General features: G+C 38.8%; 2 protein-coding genes and 1 long non-coding RNA gene across 3 annotated transcripts in view; 1 reads left to right on the forward strand and 2 right to left on the reverse strand.

The window, feature by feature from the left end:
* Nucleotides 1–16,143, reverse strand: part of CATSPER3 (cation channel sperm associated 3) — a 31,130-nt gene extending 14,987 nt beyond the window's left edge. Inside the window, exons 1-2 of the mRNA XM_058736136.1 lie at nucleotides 15,875–16,143; nucleotides 13,722–13,875 (exon numbers count right to left, since the gene is read on the reverse strand). Coding sequence (XP_058592119.1) covers nucleotides 13,722–13,875; nucleotides 15,875–15,996 — 276 coding nt within the window. The 5' untranslated portion in view covers nucleotides 15,997–16,143. The remainder of the gene's footprint in view (nucleotides 1–13,721; nucleotides 13,876–15,874) is intronic.
* Nucleotides 1–19,656, reverse strand: part of PCBD2 (pterin-4 alpha-carbinolamine dehydratase 2) — an 80,243-nt gene that overhangs the window by 5,470 nt on the left and 55,117 nt on the right. The gene's annotated exons all lie outside the window — the stretch shown is intronic.
* LOC131515441 (uncharacterized) lies at nucleotides 16,156–18,000 on the forward strand. Its single transcript, XR_009263597.1, has 2 exons — nucleotides 16,156–16,273; nucleotides 17,474–18,000. It is a non-coding gene; the product is annotated as an uncharacterized LOC131515441 (long non-coding RNA).

A 19,656-nucleotide genomic window follows, 5' to 3' on the forward strand; every position in this document is an offset into this window, starting at 1 on the left:
TTTATCTAATCAAAACAAGCATTTTCTGTGTTTGGAATTGTCTCCTCCATGAATATAAAACCATCTAGTCCAGGTGAGTTTGTAGGTTTTGGGGACAGAAAGTTTTAACTATGAATTCAGTGCTTTATAGCACTGAAAACATATAAGGATATATAAAGACTATTTCAGGTTTTTCCTTTTTTACTGAAAGTTTTATAATTTTTTTTCTAGAAAATAATTTCAGCTAGGTTTTTAATTTTTGGCACAAAATTATTAGATTTCTGATACTATGTCACCTATAATTTTCCTTTTAAAACTCTAACATAATTCAGGGCTTCTATTTATCTTGAATTGTCTCCTGAATAAAGTTATTTTGTAATTTTTTCTGAGATCTAACTTTTGGCTTTGTTGATACCTTTTATTGAATGTTCATTTTCCATTTCATTAATTTTTGCTCTTTACTATTTCTTTTCTACTTTCCTTCCTTTTTCTTCTCCTTATTCCTTCTTTTTGATTTTATTTTGTTGCTTTTTTCCAACAAGCTCATTAATTTTTAAAATGGAGAAATATTTCATGTACCATAAAATTCATTATTTTACAGTATAATATTCAGTGGGGGTGTGAGTTATATTTATAACCTTTGTTTTTGATTATAGTAAAATATGTATAAAACATGAAAATTATCATATTTAACCACTTTTAGGTGTACAATCAATTCATTGGAATTAAGTACATTCACAGTATTGTTCAACCATCAACACTATCCATTTCCAGAACTATTTCATTCTCCCAAGCAGAAGCTCTGTAACCATTAAGCAGTAACTTTACATCCCCTCTCCCCTATGCCCTAGAAAACTCCATTCTACTTTCTGTCTGTATGCATTTGCTTATTCTAGGTACAAACCATATAATTTGCTCTTTTATATATGGTTTATTTCACTTAGCATAATGTGTTCAAGGTTTATCCACATTGTAGCATGTATCACAATTTCATTCCTTTTTAAGGCTGCATAATATTCCATTTTACATATACACCACACTTTCTTTATCCATTCATTGGCCAATGGACACATGACTTGATTCCACCTTTTGGCTACTGTGAACAATGCTGCTATGAGCACTGGCGTACAAGTATCTGCTTGAGTCCCTGTTTTCAATTATTTTGAGTACACACCTGGTGGTATTGCTGGATCATATGGCAATTCTATGTTTAACTTTTTGAGAAACTGTTTTCTAAAGTGGCTACATGATTTTACATTCCCACCAGCAATGCAAAAGTGTTCTAATTTCTTCACATCCACATCACCAACACTTGTTATTTCCAATTTTGGAGTTTTTATCTTTATAATAGCTATCCAGTGGGCGTGAAGTTGTTTTGATTTGCATTTTCCATTCTAATGACTATTGACTTCGAACATCTTTTAATGTGTTTATTGGTCATTGGCATATCTTCTTCGGAGAAATGTCTATTCAAGTCCTTTGTACATTTTTTTTAATGGTTATTCATTTTTAAGAGAGAGAGACAGAGCATGAGCAGGGGAGGGGCAGAGAGAAAGACACAGAATCCGAAGCAGGCTCCAGGCTCTGAGCAGTCAGCACAGAGCCCAAAGCAGGGCTCAAACCCACCAACCATGAGACCATGACCTGAGCTCAAGTCAGACACTCAACTGACTGAGCCACCCAGGTGCCCCCCTTTGTGCATTTTTAAATTGGGTTATTTTGTTGTTATTGCTGTTGAGTTGTGGGAGTTCTTTATATAGTCTACACGTTAATCTTTTAACAGCTATATGATGTGCAATTATTTTTCCCTTTCTGTGGGCTGTCTTTTCACTTCTTCACTGTCTTGATAGTGCCCTTAGACTCACAAATGTTTTTAATTTTGGTGAAGTCTAATTTATCTACTTTTCCCTTTTATTGCCCATGTTTTTGGTGTCATACCTAAGAATCCACTGCCAAATTCAAGGTCATGACCATTTTCCCCTGTGTTTTCTTCTAAGAATTCTAGCTTTTAGATTTATGATGCTGATCCATTTTGAGTTAATTTTTGAATGTGGTGTGAGGTAGGGGTCCAACTTTACTCATTGCATGTGGATATAAAGTTGTCCCAGAATCATTTGATGAAGAAATTATTTTTGCCGTAAATGAATGGTCTTGGTACTCTTGTTGAAAATCAATTAGCCACATTATTTGGTTTTATCTCTAGGATCTCAATTGTATTCCATAGGTCTACATGTATCCTTATGCCTGTATCACAGTTTTGACTACGATATCTCTGTAGTAAGTTTTAAAGTCAAAAGTGTAAGTCCTCCAACTCTGTTCTTCATTTCCAATACTGTTTTGCCTACTCAGGGCACTTTGCACATTCATATGAATTTGAGAGTCTACTTTTCTTTTTTTTTTTTAAGGCAATTAAAATTTTGATAGGGATTGCATTGAATTTGTAGATCATTCTGGAAAGTCTTTGTAACAAGTCTTAACAAGTCTTCTAATCCATGAATATGGGATGTCTTTCCATTTATGTAGGTCTTATTTCTTTCAACAATGTTCTATAATTTTCAGGACACACATCTCTCACCTCCTTGGTGAAATCTAATCCTAGGTATTTTATTATTTTGGATGTTTTTTAAATTATTATTTTAGAGAGAGAAAGAAGATGTAAGCAGGGGAGGGACAGAGAGAGAAAGAATCCTAAGCAGACTCCACACTCAGCATGGAGCCCAATGCAGGGCTCAATCCCATGACCATGGGATCATAACCTAAGCTGAAATCAAGAGTCAGATGCTCAATGGACTGAGCCACCCAAGGTGCCCCTTCGCCCCTTGGATGCTTTTGTAAATGGAATTTTCTTAATTTCCTTTACAGATTGTTCACTGTTAGTATAAAAAATACATCTAATGTTCGTTGTTTATCTTGTGCCCTGCAACTGTGCTGAATTTAATAGTCCTAATAGTTGTGTGTGTGTGTGTGTGTGTGTGTATTCTTTAGGATTCTCTATACATAAGATCAAGTCACATGCAAAAAAAGATAATCTCAATTTTTCCTTCCCAATTCAAGTAATTTTTTTTTCTTTTTCTTGCTTAATTCCTCTGGCTAGAACTTCCAGCATAATTTTTTTAATGGTGAAAGCAGTCTCCTGATCCTGATCTTAGATTAGAAAGATTTCCAGTCTTTCACCACCGACTATGATGTTAACTGTGGATTTTTTCATAAATACCCATTATCAACTTAAGGAATTTCCCTTCGATTTATAGTTTGTTAAGTTGTGTGTGTGTGTGTGTGTGTGTGTGTGTGTGTGTGTGTGTGTGTTTTATCATGAAAGGGTATTGGATTTTGCAAATGATTTTTCAACAAGAACTGATGCAAACATGAATTTTTTCCTTCATTCTACTGGTGTATGACATTGATTGACTTTCGTATGTTGAAGGGATTCCTAGGATAAATCTAGGAATGAATCATAGTGTATAACCTTTTTCAGTATGCTGCTTAGGGGCACCTGAGTGGCTCAGTCAGTTGGGCACCCAACTTTGGCTGAGGCCATGATCTCACCATCCATGAGATGAAGCCCCGCATAGGGCTCTGGACAAACAGTTTGGAGCCTGAAATCTGCTTCAGCTTCTGTGTCTCCCTCTCTCTCTCTCTGCCCCTTCCCTGCTACTGTTCTCTCTCAAAAATAAAATAAAAACATAAAAAAATTTTAAGCATGATGCATAATTCAGTTTGTTAGTATTTCCATGAGGATTTTTGTATCTGCATTCACAAGGAATATTTGTAGTCTTCTTTTCCTGTGATACTTTTGTCTGGCTTTGGTATCAAGGTAATCCTGGCTTGATGTAATGAATTCAAAAGTGTTCCATCCTCTTCTAATTTTTGGAAGAGTTTGAGAAGGATTGGTGTTCATTTCCCTTTATTTTTATTTATTTATTTTGAGAGAGAGAGAGCAGGAGAGGGGCAGTGGAAGAGAGAATCCCAAGCAGGCTCCCTAACATGGGCCTTAATCCCATGATTCTGAGATCATGACCCAAGCCAAAATCAAGAGTTGGACACTCAATTGACTGAGCCACCTAGATGCCCCCATTCTTCTTTAAATGCAGCAGAAAATTAACCAGTGAAGTCATCTGGCCCTGGGCATTTCTTTGTTGGGAGATTTTGATTGGTGATTCAACCTCTTTATATATAAAACTAAAAAATTAGTTTCCTATTTCTTTTGAGTTTTGTCGTATGTTTCTAGGAATTTGTTAGTTTCATCCAGGTTGTCTAATTTGTTGGTGTACAACTGTTTATAGTATTCTCCTATAACCCTTTTTATCTCTATGAGGTCAGTAGTAATGTCCCAACTTTCATTTCTATTATTAGTAATTAGAGTCTTATTTTCCTTAGTCAATCTAGCTAAAGTCATCAATTTTGTCGATCTTTTCAAAAAATGAAATTTTGGTTTTGTTGATTTTCTTTATTCTCGATTTTATCTCGCTCTAATCTTTTTAATTTCCTTCCTTCTGCTACCTTTAAGTTTGGTTTGCTCTTTTTCTAGTTCCTTAATGTCTAAAGCTAGATTATTAATGCAAGATCTTTTTTCTTTCCTAATGCAGGCATCTACAGGAATGTATTTCCCTCTGAGCATGGCTTTTGCTGCATCCTGTAAGTTTTATCATGCTTTTTAAAACTGAAGTATAATTGACATACAATATTAGTTCCAGGTGTACAACAGTGATTTGACATGTATATACATTGTGAAATGCTCACCATGGTAAGTGTAGTTACTATATGTCACCACACAAACTTATTACAATATTATTGATTATATTTCTTACGTGTTATGTTGTGTGTTCATTTTCACTCACCTTAAAGTACTTTCTAATCTCCCTTGTGATTTCTTCTTTGACCTACTGGTCATTTAAGAGTGTTCCATATGTTTGAATTTTTTCCAGTTTTCTTGCTGTTATTGATTTCCAGTTTCATTGCATTGTTGTCAGAAAAGATACTTTGTACAATTTCAGTATTGTTAAATTTATTGCAGCTTGTTTTGTGGTCTAACATATGGTCTATCCTGGAGAATGCTCTGTATGCAGTTAAGCAAAATTATTGTATTTTCTTGATGAATGACCCTTTTGTCAAATATGTTGTTTCTTGTAACAGTTTTGCCTTAATGTCTATTTTATCTGATATCAGTACAGCCAACTCAGATCTCTTTTCATTTATACCTGCATGGATTATCTTTCTTCATTCTTCTACTTTCAACTTACTTGGGTTGTCTTTTTTTTTTTTTTTTAACATTTATTTTTCAGAGAGATAAAGCAAGAGCAGGGGAGGGGGCAAAGAGAGAGAGGGAGACACAGAATCTGAAGCAGGCTCCAGGCTCTGAGCTGTCAGCACAGAGTCCAATGTGGGGCTCAAACTCATGAGCCACAAGAAGTCAGGTGCTTAACCAACTGAGCCACTCAGACGCCCCTACTTTCAACCTATTTGTATCTTTGAATCTCAAGTTAATCTTTTGGAGATAGCATATATTTGGATTTTAAAAACCCATTCTGTCCTAATTGGAAAGCTCAACTCCTCTGCATTTAAAGTAATTACTGACAAAGAAGAAATACCTCGGCCATTCTATTTGTTTTCTATATGTCATACCTTTTTTGTTCCTTAATTCCTCCACTACTGCTTTCTTTTGTGCTTGATTTTTTTTTATAGTGTACCATTTTGATTCCTCTCTTATTTCTTCTTGTGTACATTTATTAAGTTATTTTCTGGTGGTCACTCTCATGATTAAATTAAGCTCTTAAACTTGTAACAATCTATTTTTAGTTAATACAACTTTAGCTTCAATAGTACATAACAATTCTGTTTCCTTACAGCCCCATCCCTCCCCCATGTTTTTGTTGTCACAAAATACATTTTTAATTTTTTTTTAATGTTTATTATTTTTGAGAGAGAGAGAGAGAGAGAGTGTGAGTGGGGGAGGAGCAGAGAGGGAGGGAGGGAGACACAGAATCTGAAGCAGGCTCCAGGCTCTGAGCTGTCATCACAGAACCCGATGCAGGGCTCGAACTCACGACCCATGAGATCATGACCATGAGCTGAAGCTGGATGCTTAAATGACTGAGCCACCCAGGCACCCCACAAAATACATTTTTATACATTGTGCACCCATTAACTATAACTGTTTTATGCATTTGTATTTCAAAGCATACACATACACACATACATACATATATTTAGTTACAAACCAAAAATACAATAATATTGGCCTTTATATTTACCTATGTAGTTACTTCTATCAGTGGATTCAAGTTACTGTCTAGTTTCATTTCCACCTAAAGAACTATCTTTAGCACTTCTTTTTTAATACCTTTTTTTAAATGTTTATTTTTGAGAGAAAGAGTGTGAGTGGGAGAGGGGCAGAGGGGACAGAAGATCTGAAGCAGGCTCCGCGCTGACAACAGTAAGCCCAATGTAGGGCTCAAACTGATGAACCATGAGATCGTGACCCTAGCTGAAATCACATGCTCAACTGACTCAGTCACCCAGGCACCCCAGGGCAAACTTTAGCATTTCTTGTAAAAGAAATTCCACAAGCTTTTGTGTATCTAGAAATGTTTTAATTTCCCCTTCATTTTTTGAAAGACAGGTTTGCTGCATATTGAATTCTGGGTCAACAGTATTTTTCTCTCAGTACTTTAAATCTGTCTTATCACTTCCTTCTGTCCTCCACAGTTTCTGGGGAGAAATCAGGTGCTAATATTATTGAGAATTCCTTGTACGTGAAAAGTTGCTTCTCTCTTGGTGCTTTCAAGATTCTTTTTGTGCTTGGTTTTCGAGACTCAATTATGTGTCTCAGTGTGGAACTCTTTGTGTTTGTCCTTGGAGTTTATAGATTCTTGGATGTATATATCCTTTATCAAATGTGGGAAGTTTTTAGCTATTATTTTTTCAAATATTCTCTTTCTCTTTCTTCTTCTGGAACTCTTAATTTATGTATGTTGATATGTTTGTGTCCCACAGGTCTATTAGACTCTGTTCATTTATCTTCATTCTTTATTCTTTCTGCTCCTCAGACTAAGTTAGATTTGTCTTCAAATTCAGTGATTTTTCTTCTGCCTGTTCAAATCTGCTCTGGCACCCTCCAGTGAATTTTTCAATTAATGTACTTTTCAACTCCAGAATTTGTTTGGTTCCTTCTTATAATTTCTATCTCTTTATTGATATTCTCTCTTTCTTGAAACATTGTTCCCCTGGTTATATTTAGCTCTTTTCCCATGGTTTCTTTTAGCTCCCTGGGCATATTTTACACAGTGAACTTATTAAACTTTTTGTCGAGTAATTCCAGTGTCTGTGCTTTCTCAGGGACAGTTTCTATTCATTTCTCCTGTGTAAAAGTCATACCTGCTTCACATGGATGGAACTGGAGGGTATTATACCAAGTGAAGTAAATCAGTCAGAAAAAATATCATATGTTTTCACTCATATGTGGAATTTGAGAAACTTAACAGAAGACCATAGGGGAAGGGAAAGAAAAATAAGTTACAGACAGGGAGGCAAACCATGAGACACTCTTAAATCAGAAAACAAACTGAGGGTTGATGGGGGTGGGGGCAGGGAAAATGGGTGATGGGCATTGAGGAGGGCACTTGTTGGGATGAGCACTAGATGTTGTATATAAATGATGAATCACAGGAATCTACTCCCAAAGCCAAGACTACACTGTATACACTGTATGTTAAATAACTCGACAATAAATTATTTAAAAATAAGTAAAGAAATAAAGCCATACTTGCTTGTTTATTGGCATGCTTAATTTTTTTTGAAACTAGACTTTTTAAAAATTTTTTTAATGTTTATTCATTTTTTGAGAGGGAGAGAGAGAGGCAGAGCATGAGAGGGGGAGGGGCAGAGAGAGAGGGAGACACAGAATCTGAAGCAGGCTCCAGACTCCCAGCTGTCAGCACACAGTCCCACATGGGGCTCAAACTCACGAACCAAGAGATTATGACCTGGCCAAAGTTGGACGCTTAACGAAGTGAGCCACCCGGGCGCCCCTGAAACTGCACATTTTAAATATTACAGTGTAGTAGCTCTAAAAATCAGATTCTTCCCTCTCCTCAGAATTTGTTACTTTCTGTGGATAGCAGTCATTTGTTTAGTGGCTTTTCTAAAAAGTTTTTGTAAAATTGTATTCTCTGTGGGGTGCCTGGCTGGCTCAATTGATAGGGCATGCAACTCTTGATCTCAGGGTTGTGGGTTCAAGCCCCATGTTGGGTGAAGAGATTACTTAAAAATAAAATCTTTAAAAAACACTGTATTCTTTGTCACATGTAGGTCATTGAAGTCTCTTCCTTTAGCTAGTGTTTAAAGAGATATTTTCTTAAATGCCTCAAACAGAAGAAATAGAGCGAGGAAAGAGAAAAAGAGAAGGAAAGGAAAGGAAAGGAAAGAAAAGAAGAGGAAGGAGGGAGGGGGGAGGGAAGGAAGAAAGAGAAAGGCAGAGAGAGAAGGAACGAGAGACAGAAAGAGAGAGAGAGGAAGGAAAGAAGAAAGGAAAGAACGAAGTGACTGGTGGTTCAGTCAGTTAAGTGTCCGACTTTAGCTCAGGTCATCATCCCATTGTTCGTGGGTTTGAGACCCATGTTGGACTCTGTGCTGATAGCTTGGAGCCTGGAGCCTGCTTCAGATTCTGTGTCTCCCTCGCTCTCTCTTCCTCCCCTTTCATATTCATTTGTTCTCTCTCTCTCTCTCTCTCAAAAATAAATAAACATTAAAAAATTTTTAAAAAGGAAGGAAAAAGAGGGAAAAAGAGAGGGAGGGAGAAAAGAAAGAAAGAGAGGAAAGGAAGGAAAGAGAAGAAAGAAAAGAGAGGGGGGAGGGAAAAGAAAAAGAAACTCTCCTAGTCTTTGCAGACTTTGTGTTGGAAGACCCCTTCAAGGCTTAGCTAAGCCGTTTTTCAACTCTACCTTAGCCTTCATTTCCTACTTGTGCTGATCATAGAGATCAGCCAGAGGTGAAAGCTTGGGATCTTCTCAAGTCTTTTCTAAGTATGTGTCCTGCCCTGGGCATTTATGGCTCTCTAAATCCTTCCATACACATGGGAACTTGTCAATGCCTTCATTTTCCAAAGTCTCTCTTTTCCTGGATTTCACCATGTCCTTTGTTTACATCACCACTATCCTGATTTTCATAGTAATCACTTTCTTACATTTCTCTATAGATAGGAACCCATGTATACATCCCTGGAACTAATTCTTCAAGTTTAATTGTAATTTTTTAAAAATTTGATAGGTCTTTTAAGTCTTCCATTCCTTTTTCTCTTTCCTTACACTTTATTTGTTGATGAACCCAGGCAGCCTGACTGGTAGAATTTGCCAGTCTGGATTTTGCTGACTGCACACTCATGGTGTAGCTCAGCATTCTCCTCTGTCCTCTATTTCCCGGAAACAGGCAGCTGGATCCAAAGGCTAGATCAGATTCAGGTTTCATCTCTTTGGCAAGATTGTATGTTCTGTTCTTTCACAGCAGGCATATAATGTCTGGCTGTCTCTCCTTTTATGACGGTAGCAGCCACTGATGCTCATGGCCTAGATCCATTACTTCACTGGGGGATGGAAATAGCGATATCCTAATTCTATCATTTCTTTTTTCATTTATTAACTGGGATGCTTTTTTATTGTAAACATTTTTTATTTTAATATTTTAATGTTTATTTATTTTTGAGAGAGAGAGAGACAAAGCACAAGCAGGGGAGGGGCAAAGAGAGAGGGAGACACAAAATCCGAAGCAGGCTCCAGGCTCTGAGCTGTCAGCACAGAGCCTGATGTGGGGCTCAAACCCATGAACATGAGATCACAAGCTGAGCTGAACTCGGACGCTTAACCGACTGAGCCACCCAGGTGCCCCTGGGATTTTTCTGTAAAGAGAGTTTCCCCTTACTATGTAATATTACTCAGTAATATGATTTATATAAGGTTAGTAATGTATGATTCTTTCTCTTAATTTAACAGTTTTTGAGATAAAGGATTAGTTCCTTATTACCCTCCAAAGTGACATTAGTGTTTTGGTATCATTGCAAACTTATAGATTGTTTGATGAGTTTCAATCCATTTTAATTATTATCCTTATTGAAGCTCAAAGTGTCCCATCTTTGTCCAGTAGGAGCCTCTTCTTCAAGTTGTTTCATGAGTCCTTTTGACATGACCCCAGTAATCTTTGATAGCTTCCTTGCTATGTGTATGACAAGATACTCCTGACCCAACTATTTCTTGCCCTAGACCTGCAGTCAATCATTTCTCTAAGAATCTCTAATCTGTCTGTTTTGTTTGTTTGTTTGTTTGTTTGTTTGTTTGTTTTAGTAAGAAATGGTCTTTCAAAATCAAATTGTGGGCAGTAAGGATGCATAACAGTTTAGCGGTCAATGTTCTAGATCTTTCATGAGTAAGGATGAAATACATTAGTAATTTATACTGATGTTTCAAATTTAAATGTGAAACTACATGGTTTTTACTTAGTTTTGTCTATATGTTTCTCCTTTCTTCCATGATTATTACTGGTTCTCAAGAACACAAAGGAGGGGCACCTGGATGGCTCAGTCAGTTAAGCGTCCAACTTGGGCTCACGTCATGATCTCATGGTTCATGAGTTTGAGCCCTGTTTCAGGTTCTCTGCTGTCAGCACAGAACCTGCTTCAGATCCTCTGTCTGTCTGTCTGTCTCTCTCTCTCTCTCTGCCCCACCCCCACTCATGCTTTCTCTCTCTCAAAAAAAAAAAAAAACAAACATTAAAAAAAGGACACAGAGGACAACACAACTAAACTGTCCAATAATTACCCATCTGCTTTATCCTGTATTACACACACAACAGTCTCAAAATGACACAACTACTAGTATCTCCACTAAGCTGACTTCTAACAATGGTTTTAAATTTTTTTGCATTAACTCTCCCCAGTTCCCCCCCCATTTAGTCTTAGTGTATCTTCCCTGCCAGAGGACAGATTCATTATATGCTGGAATCTCTCGTTAACCCACAATTATGATTATTTCTACAAACAATTATGTTAAATGCTCATCCGCATCCTAATGTTGATGCATCTCTAGTCACTCTGGTTGGCTGAAACTTATTCTTCACCAGATTCCAAAGGAAGAGCTCAAGGGAACAGTATCATCCAAGTGTTTTAATGATCGGTGACAGTTTCTCCATGTGCATGATACTTGGAAGTCAGTTATACTGCATCTAGAATTCTTGGTTCACATTTTCTTCCCTCAAGTATCTTAAATATATTACTCCATTTCCTTTAGCAGAAAGCATTACCAGAAAAAAGTCTGTCAAACATTTTCTTTTTCTTATCCAATTGAGATGCTCACAATGTCCTCTACCTCTTTCCTTTTGAGTCCAATAATTTTACTAGAAAGTCCTGGGGTTTATTGTTCTCAATCCATATTCTCAAAGTGTGCTCTTTCAATATATAATTTTAAGTATTTTATTTCAGGTAACTTTTCTTAAATACAGGTTTGTATTTGGTCTGTCCCTTTGTTTTTGTTTCAAATTCAGGGACTCCTATTATATTTATGTTGGATCTTTTCTTCCCACATCTTCAATATTCATCATTTTCTCTTGAATCCTTTTTATCTCTTCATTTCTTATGGATTTTTAAAAATCTCTTCCATTAATATAATATTTCACTTAAGCTATTACCTATTGTGCCTAATTGCTCTTAGTTGCATCTTCAACTTTTTTTCCTTTGAAAGAAAACACACAAGCAAGCAAGAGAGCAGGGGAGGGAGGGAGGGAGGGAGGGAGAGGGAGAGGGAGAGGGAGAGGGAGAGAAAAGAAGAGAGAATCCCAAGCAGACTCCATGCTCAGTATAGAGCCCGATGCAGGGCTTGGTCTTAAACCTGTGAGATCATGACCTGAGCCAAAATCAAGAGGCTGACGCTTGCATTTCATGGGTTCAAGCCCCACATTGGGCTTTGTGCTTACAGTGCAGAGCCTGGAGCCTGCTTCAGATTCTGTGTCTCCCTCTCTCACTGCCCCTGACTCGTGCTTCCTCTTTTTCTCTCAAGAATAAACATTTAAAAAAATATTAAAAAAAAAAAAAGAGTCTGACACTTAACCAACTGAGCCACCCAGGCACCCCACATCTTCATTCTTGAAATGACTTTTATTTCTAATTCTTTTTTTTTTAATTTTTTTTAATGTTTATTTTTGAGAGACAGACAGAGTGTGAACAGGGGAGGGGCAGAGAGAGAGGGAGACACAGAATCCGAAGCAGGCTCCAGGCTCTGAGCTGTCAGCACAGAGCCTGATGCAGGGCTAGAACCCACAAACCATGAGATCATATCTGAGCTGAAGTCGGACACTTAACTGACGGAGCCACCCAGATGCCCCTATTTCTAATTCTTTCCTGAGTTTTGTCACTTGGCCTCTGTTCTTTCCTATCTCATATCATTTTCTTAAACATTTACCTAGTTCTGAAATAACATGCTACAGTTCTCCTCTGTTTTGTGGACGTGTCTTTGTGGTAGGCTTCCATTATCTACAGGGGTATTATTCTCCACTTTATTCTCTTTTTTCCTTTCATAATAATTCTCTGTGGGATTTTACCTCAATCTATTTCTAGTATACTCTTTTATACTCTTTCCTGAACTTTTATTTTTTTTAATGTTTATTTTTGAGAGAGAGAGAGAAAAAAAGCACATGTGCGAGGCAGAGGAGGGGCAGAAAAAGGGAGACAGAGGATCTAAAGCAGATTCTGCACTGACAGCAGAGAGCCTGATGTGGGCCTCAAACCCACCAACCACAAGATCATGACCTGATCTGAAGTCAGATGTTTAACCAACTGAGCCACCCAGCTGCCCCTTCCTGTACTTTCAGAAGGTGTGGTTCTAACTACAAGTAGCTCCCTCTTTTGTGCTGTGTTTCAAGGTGGGGTAGCTTCAGGTCATGATCTCACAATTGCATGGGTTCAAGCCCCACATTGGGCTCTGTGCTGACAGTGCAGAGCCTGCTTGGGATTCTCCATTTCTCTCTCTCTCTGCTCCTCCCCCACTCACACTTTTTCTTAAAATAAATAAAAAATAAACTTAAAAAATTTTTTTAAAGATGTGGCCCCATTTAAGATTTCTTTGTTCTGTTTCCCTCCTCCAATTTTATCTGGACCTTTTCCTCCTTCATCTCTGGGCCCCTACCCTGCTCAATTTTTATTCCACTCCCAATATCTCTCCTAGGTGGGCAGGGGGTGGGAGAGTGGTGGCCCTGAAGGGAGCCCTGGATGGTCAGTCTTCAAAGTTTACAAGATCCAGACTGTTCTAGGCACTCTGGAAACTATCAAGAACTTCTTGCACTAAGCCAGTACTGGAATGGGCAACGCCCTTCCCACCATCAAGGGCTATTCTCACATCAGCCCATCATACCTTCCAGTGGATATTTATTGAATGCCCTCTGCTTTGTCTCCTTCAGAGGCTAACACTGTGCAGTTATGGCTCTTAGTAAAGATATCTTTTTAACTAGTTTGGGTTTCAGTGCTGCCCATCGGTTTTTAGCTCTGCTCTCAAATTGCTCTGCTTTCAAGAGGAAACTCAGGGAGATTAAAAAACGCTGTCACCACTGCTACTGTTGCCACCTTCTTCCCCGATTTTACTGTAGATTTTTAAAGCCCTTAGAATTTTTCTATGGAAAATTTTCTTGAACAAAATGCCTTAAACATAACATTTTCAAAAATAAAACAGGTGAAACAGAAGAAAATGGATCCATTTTTGTCTGCTTACCTCACAAAGTGTGAATAAGTTGTATCTTGTATTATAATCAGTCCACAAGACCACAAAAAAGGCATTCACGGAGACGATACTAATCATAATTATCTTAAAGAGATGACTCATTATGACTCTCTTCACAAATTCCTGACATTGAGGATCTTTCCTTCTGTCAAAAAGTTGAAGCAGAGGTATGATTATCTTACAACAGAACTAGATCCCAAACATTACACATTTTTGTAGGGATGAGGGTCTGCTCTATCCTCTCTGTGAATGTAAATTTAAATATACTGGGGCACCTGGGTGGCTCAGTCGGTTAAGCGTCCGACTTCAGCTCAGGTCATGATCTCATGGTTTGTGAGTTTGAGCCCCATGTCGGGCTCTGTGCTGACAGCTCAGAACCTGGAGCCTGCTTCAGATTCTGTGTCTCCCTCTCTCTATGCCTCTCCCTTACTTGTGTGCTCTCTCTCTCAAAAATAAATAAAATGTAAAAAAATATTTTTTTTAATGTAAATACACTTTCACATTGCAACACAACGTGAGACTCCTGGCTGGCTCAGTTGGAAGAGCATTGACTCTTGATCAGGGTCATGAGTTCGAGCCCCATGTTGGGTGTCAAGATTACTTAGATAAATATTATTTAAAAATTGCAACACAACACTAACTGAATAACCACTGAAATATGTATAATGATCCCTAAATTGTTCTGTCCCCACTCAGTTATTTAGTACCTTCGCTTTAGACCTCGGGGGGGGGGGGGGGGGGAGGGGAGGAGGGGGGAGTTACCACTACTTCTCAAGGAAAACAAAGCATCATCTTCATTTACTCATTCAACAAATTCTTATCGAGTGAGTACTACATGCCAGGCAATATAGCAGACACTGTGCATATAAGGTGAGCAAACCTCAATCCTCTCAGTCTAGTAGGAAAAACTGGTAATCCAATAATCACCCAGACAAGTACTCACAAATTAATGATAAAAAAACAAAAACAAAAAACTGGACACTCTAGGAAAAAACAGGCAATCAATTTATGAAATAAATATAAATGGTAATGAACGTTCAGTAGCATTACTAACCAAGGGAATGCAAATTAGGTGGAACCACCATTTTCGCTTATGAAGTTAGCAAAGACTTAAACGTAATAGCATTTAATACTGACAATAGTGTAGTGTGATGAGGCATTCTCATAAAATGCCAGGAGGAATGTAAATTGGCCAGCTCCTCTGAAAAGCCTTAGCACTGAGTGTATCCTCTGATGTAAGGAACCTACCTACCCTAAGAGAATACAATCTGGAATGAGGTGACTATGGCCAAACATGTGCATCCCAGCATTATTTATAGTAGTGAGAACTTGAAAACAATTTTAAAAAGACTAGTTAAGTACACTATGGCATATCCATCTCATGGAATATTATACAGATACTAAAATATATCTGTGCATTTTTGATGATTTGAAAAAATGATGATCCACTGTATAGCAAAAGACAAAAACAAGATACACAACTCTGTATACTCAGAATTATCTCAAATGTACAAAAATAGGTAGAAAAAACTGAGTAGGAAACATGCCAAAATGTCACTAGTATTTGCCTATGGAAAGTGAGCTTATAGGTAATTCTTTTTCTTGGTTATTTATATTTATCTGTGCTTTGCAATTTTTCTCAAAGAGTATGTATCACTTTTTCCCATTATATGTATCAAATGAATACACTCTCATAACAGTAAATAAATACAGAATATATATACTATTATACTCTATAAAAACAAGATGTATGATTTCAATGTCTGATGTGAGATCAGGTCTATTATCCCCCCAAAAAATCTTCAAATTTTCTAACACAGTAGCTAATAAAAGCAAAGTAAAAATGACAAAAAGGTAAAAAGTAAAAAAGGGCAACAGAGAGTCAAATTCAGTGTACGGGTCAAATAAGAGCACAACTGAATGTTGACTTAAATAGCCAGTCATAATAAGGCCAAAGAAGCAAAGGGTTTGGCTAAGCCTCCACCAACCTTACCAGCCACAGAAGGCAGATTCTCAAGGGCATGCACCTTGTTTTGGGCAGCGGAGGAGCGTGTACAGGAAGAGGCTAAGAGAACATTGATACCCTGCCCCCAAGCTGCCATTTGCGCATTTCTTAACAAGCAAGAGAAATAAAGAATATTTACTGAAAGCTCCCGAATCTCGAATGGAATGGCATTGAGGCATTATCCAACAGCGAGCTTGAAATGACTCTTGTGTCCTTCTGGTAATGAAACTGTTGAGGCATTTTCCCAAAAAAATTTTCCATTTTTATTCTTTGCTTTAATCATCCAACAGAAAATCTATGCTTAGAGAACTCCTTGGCATCTAGATCCCGAGAGGCCACAGAGCAGAGCCCACAAAAGGAACCCTTGCTTTATGAGGTCACTCTTGGGCATTCCAGTATAGTGGTAGTCTGCAGTTCCCTGGAGTAAAATCCTCCCCATCTGACCTATGCAGACAGCTTGTCTTCCCTGGGAGACTAAGCACCTCAGTTCAGCCAGAGGGTTATGAGTACACAGGAACTATAAAGCTCCAGGCTAAAGGTGAGAGACAGATGCTAGAGCTAAAGCAGACAAAAGCCCTTCCTTCTTCAGAAGTATCCCCATCGGATAGACAAAGTCCCTTAATGTGTTAGAAAGAGATAAGGGTCATATAAGAGGGAAAAAAAAAGTTCTCTGAGTTCTAGAAGCCAATAGCGTAACTCTAGGGCACAAGACTGGACTGGAGACACCAGGAATGACAGAAAAGATTTTGATGGGTTTGGGGCTAGAACGCAAGAAAACATAGAAACAGAGAAGGTTAGCCATGCCCAGCACTAGCTAATTGGGGGGATGTAACTGTGTGCATACGATCCTCCTAAACAGAGTTTAGGGGATAAGCCTGTGGGGTAGAGATACTTTATGTGCATGAGCAATAGGATTTTTGCTCGGTTCAATTCTTGGGATTAATATATTCACCATGCTTTCATACTCCTAACCCCTTTGGTTTCCAAGGCAAATCTAGACAGAGTGATCTGAGGAGCCCTGTGCTGCACTAAATCTTTAGTGGCTAAATTGATCAAATTTGTGCAAATCTAAGTTCTTGATCACTAAGAAAAGGAAGTAACTACCGCAATGCCTTTGCTGTCACAGGCATTCTAAAACAAGTGTATATGACTGTTCCTGGTAGGAAAATACTCTTAGAGGCAACCAATACACTGAACTGGGAAATAACATCTGATTTATTCAGTTTCTCCATTTAAAATCATCAACAGTGAAGCATGAAGAACCACTCTGATTAATGTCCCCAAGATTCATACTTCAGCTTCTTTCTCTACATTCTCTCCCTCAGGGATCAGCTCTTCCTATACCCCCTACTGCCTTCTTTGGTCATATGCCCCCTAAATTCTTCTGGGCTTGTGGCTGACATTCCCACAGTGGTCTCCTGGAGCAGCTGCTGGGAGACAGTCTGAAACAGTTCTCCACCTGAATCTGTTTCCACCATCCCCCAATACATCAATGCGCCCACTCCCCCTGGGGCACACAGAAGGCCCTTTGCAGGTGTGTGCTGTATGAGTCTACAGATGGATGGCATCAGGGATCCTCATGCTCACTCAAGTAGCTGAGCATGGTGCAAGTCCAGCCCCGGGAACCCCAAAGGTATACATACCTCCATGCCTTCCCTCTTTAAGCATCAAAGCACACTTTGGGGGAGAAATAGAGAGGAGATTAAGAATGTAAAGAAATCTTTCACAATGCTTGCAGGGGTGAAGAAAGTTGGCCAGCTGGAAGCAGCAGAGAAAAATCCAGTTGTTCTTAGTATACCATATCAGCATAGCTAAGCCCATCTGAATGTGGTTTCTGAAGTCACTGATGAAGACATCTAGTCCGGGAATGGAACTCCAGCTGGTGAAGAGAATCAGAGGCGACAAACTCATCCAGCGTCCACAGAAATCATCCATATTTTCTCATGGACAGGTGGACAGGACGGGAACCCTGGAACAAGAAGCCAAAGGGCCTCCTCTTCTACCCTTTTGGAAGCAATCCACACTTGGCCCCACTTGGGGACACACAAGCTGAGCATGGCAGCTTGGGGACTCAAGTCTTCTGGCCAAGAGTCATTCCTTTAATCGTCCCAAGTAACTGGCACTGAAACAAAAAGTTCACATATTCTAGCCAAACCCTTTTACAGCCCTTGCTGTTTTGTAGGAAATTCACAAAACTGTAAGTTACAGAGTTCAACCAGCTTATTTTTGAACATTGGATGAGAAAGCAGATAGACTTGCCCCGTACCTCTAAGAGTCCTGCAATCCTTCAACACTCTAACGGGAGTCAGGTTTGTGTCCAAATACAATATACCTGCTGCTGCTTTCTGTCTAGAGCAAAAACACGAAGAACCATGCTTATTCTGTTGAGCCAAAGATCTCCTAACTCCTACCAACACCAGAAAGTAACCATTATTTTCACGACTTTCATTAACTTCAGTTTATGAAAGGAACTGTCAAACATGCTGGCACCTGGTTTGTTATCTATGGAAGTCATACAAGGGGTCATAGTTCATGTCTCTAACTCTTCTGGGCTCCAGAGATCACTTAGAAAGAAAATGGAGGGAAACCAAAGTTTACCATGTCAGAGAAACCACTGCCATCACACAAAGGTTTGGAACAAAAGGGAATTTGGGGGCCTCCAACTCGGACAGTGTCTTTTTAGGCTGACATGTCAGTTACTTGAAGAATGTCTGGAGATTCATTCTGTTGGAATTTACCACAATGAGCATTTCTACAGCCTTCTCATATGAGATCTCTAATTCTCTACAGTAAAGTTTGTGAGTTCCAGCAGATGCAACAACCCTTAACAAGGACCTTATGTCAAACCCTCATGTACCTGCTAATTAGTAGATGCATTCTCGGGTCTTCACCACTGTAATTACAAGCCATATCCTGCTCCCTCCACTGTGTTAATATGTGGTGTATGTTAACAGCCAACAAGTTGAGCCCCTCAGGCTTGCATTCAAAATAAGGGGAAAAGTTTCCATTCAGGGTACAGTGAAACAAGTTAAATGACACCAAAAGGAACAAATTCAGAAGGTGGGACCCTCTAAAGGACACCTGACCCCACTTATACAATAAGTCAATGACATGGGGCAAACGGGGAAAGAAGGGGAGCTTGCTGGCTCTAGATTGAAAGAATAAAGAGAGCAGATGTGATGGGTGGACTCACATGGATCCTAATTAGAAAATTACTGTCCAAAGGCATTCTTAACCTTCTAGGAAATTTGATTTTGCCTGGGTACTGGGTGATATCAAGAAATTGTGGTTTATATTGTTCGGTATAATAGTAGCATTATGGTTTATACAAGAAAATGACCATATTTTCTAGTGATATTTATGAAGGATGTAAGGGTAAAATGACATGCTGAGACTAAGTTTCTAAGCATTTTTTCTTAATTTTTTTAATGTTTATTTTTGAGAGAGAGAGACAGAGTGTGAACAGAGAAAGGGCAGAGAGAGAGGAAGACAGAATCCAAAGCAGGCTCCAGGCTCCAAGCTGTCAGCACAGGGCCTGACGCGGGGCTCAAACTCATGAACCAAGAGATCATGACCTGAACTGAAGTCGGATATTCAACTGACTGAGCCACCCAGGCATTCCTAGTTTTTAAGCTATTTTAAAGCTTTTTAGGGGCGCCTGGGTGGCGTAGTCGGTTAAGCGTCCGACTTCAGCCAGGTCACGATCTCGCGGTCCGTGAGTTCGAGCCCCGCATCAGGCTCTGGGCTGATGGCTCGGAGCCTGGAGCCTGTTTCCGATTCTGTGTCTCCCTCTCTCTCTGCCCCTCCCCTGTTCATGCTCTGTCTCTCTCTGTCCCAAAAATAAATTAAAAACGTTGAAAAAAAAAAAAAAAAAAGCTTTTTAGCAAAGAAGAGAGAAATGGAGAATTATATGAAGTAACT

The sequence above is a fragment of the Neofelis nebulosa genome, chromosome 1 (assembly GCF_028018385.1).
Source record: "Neofelis nebulosa isolate mNeoNeb1 chromosome 1, mNeoNeb1.pri, whole genome shotgun sequence".
NCBI classification, from domain to species: domain Eukaryota; kingdom Metazoa; phylum Chordata; class Mammalia; order Carnivora; family Felidae; genus Neofelis; species Neofelis nebulosa.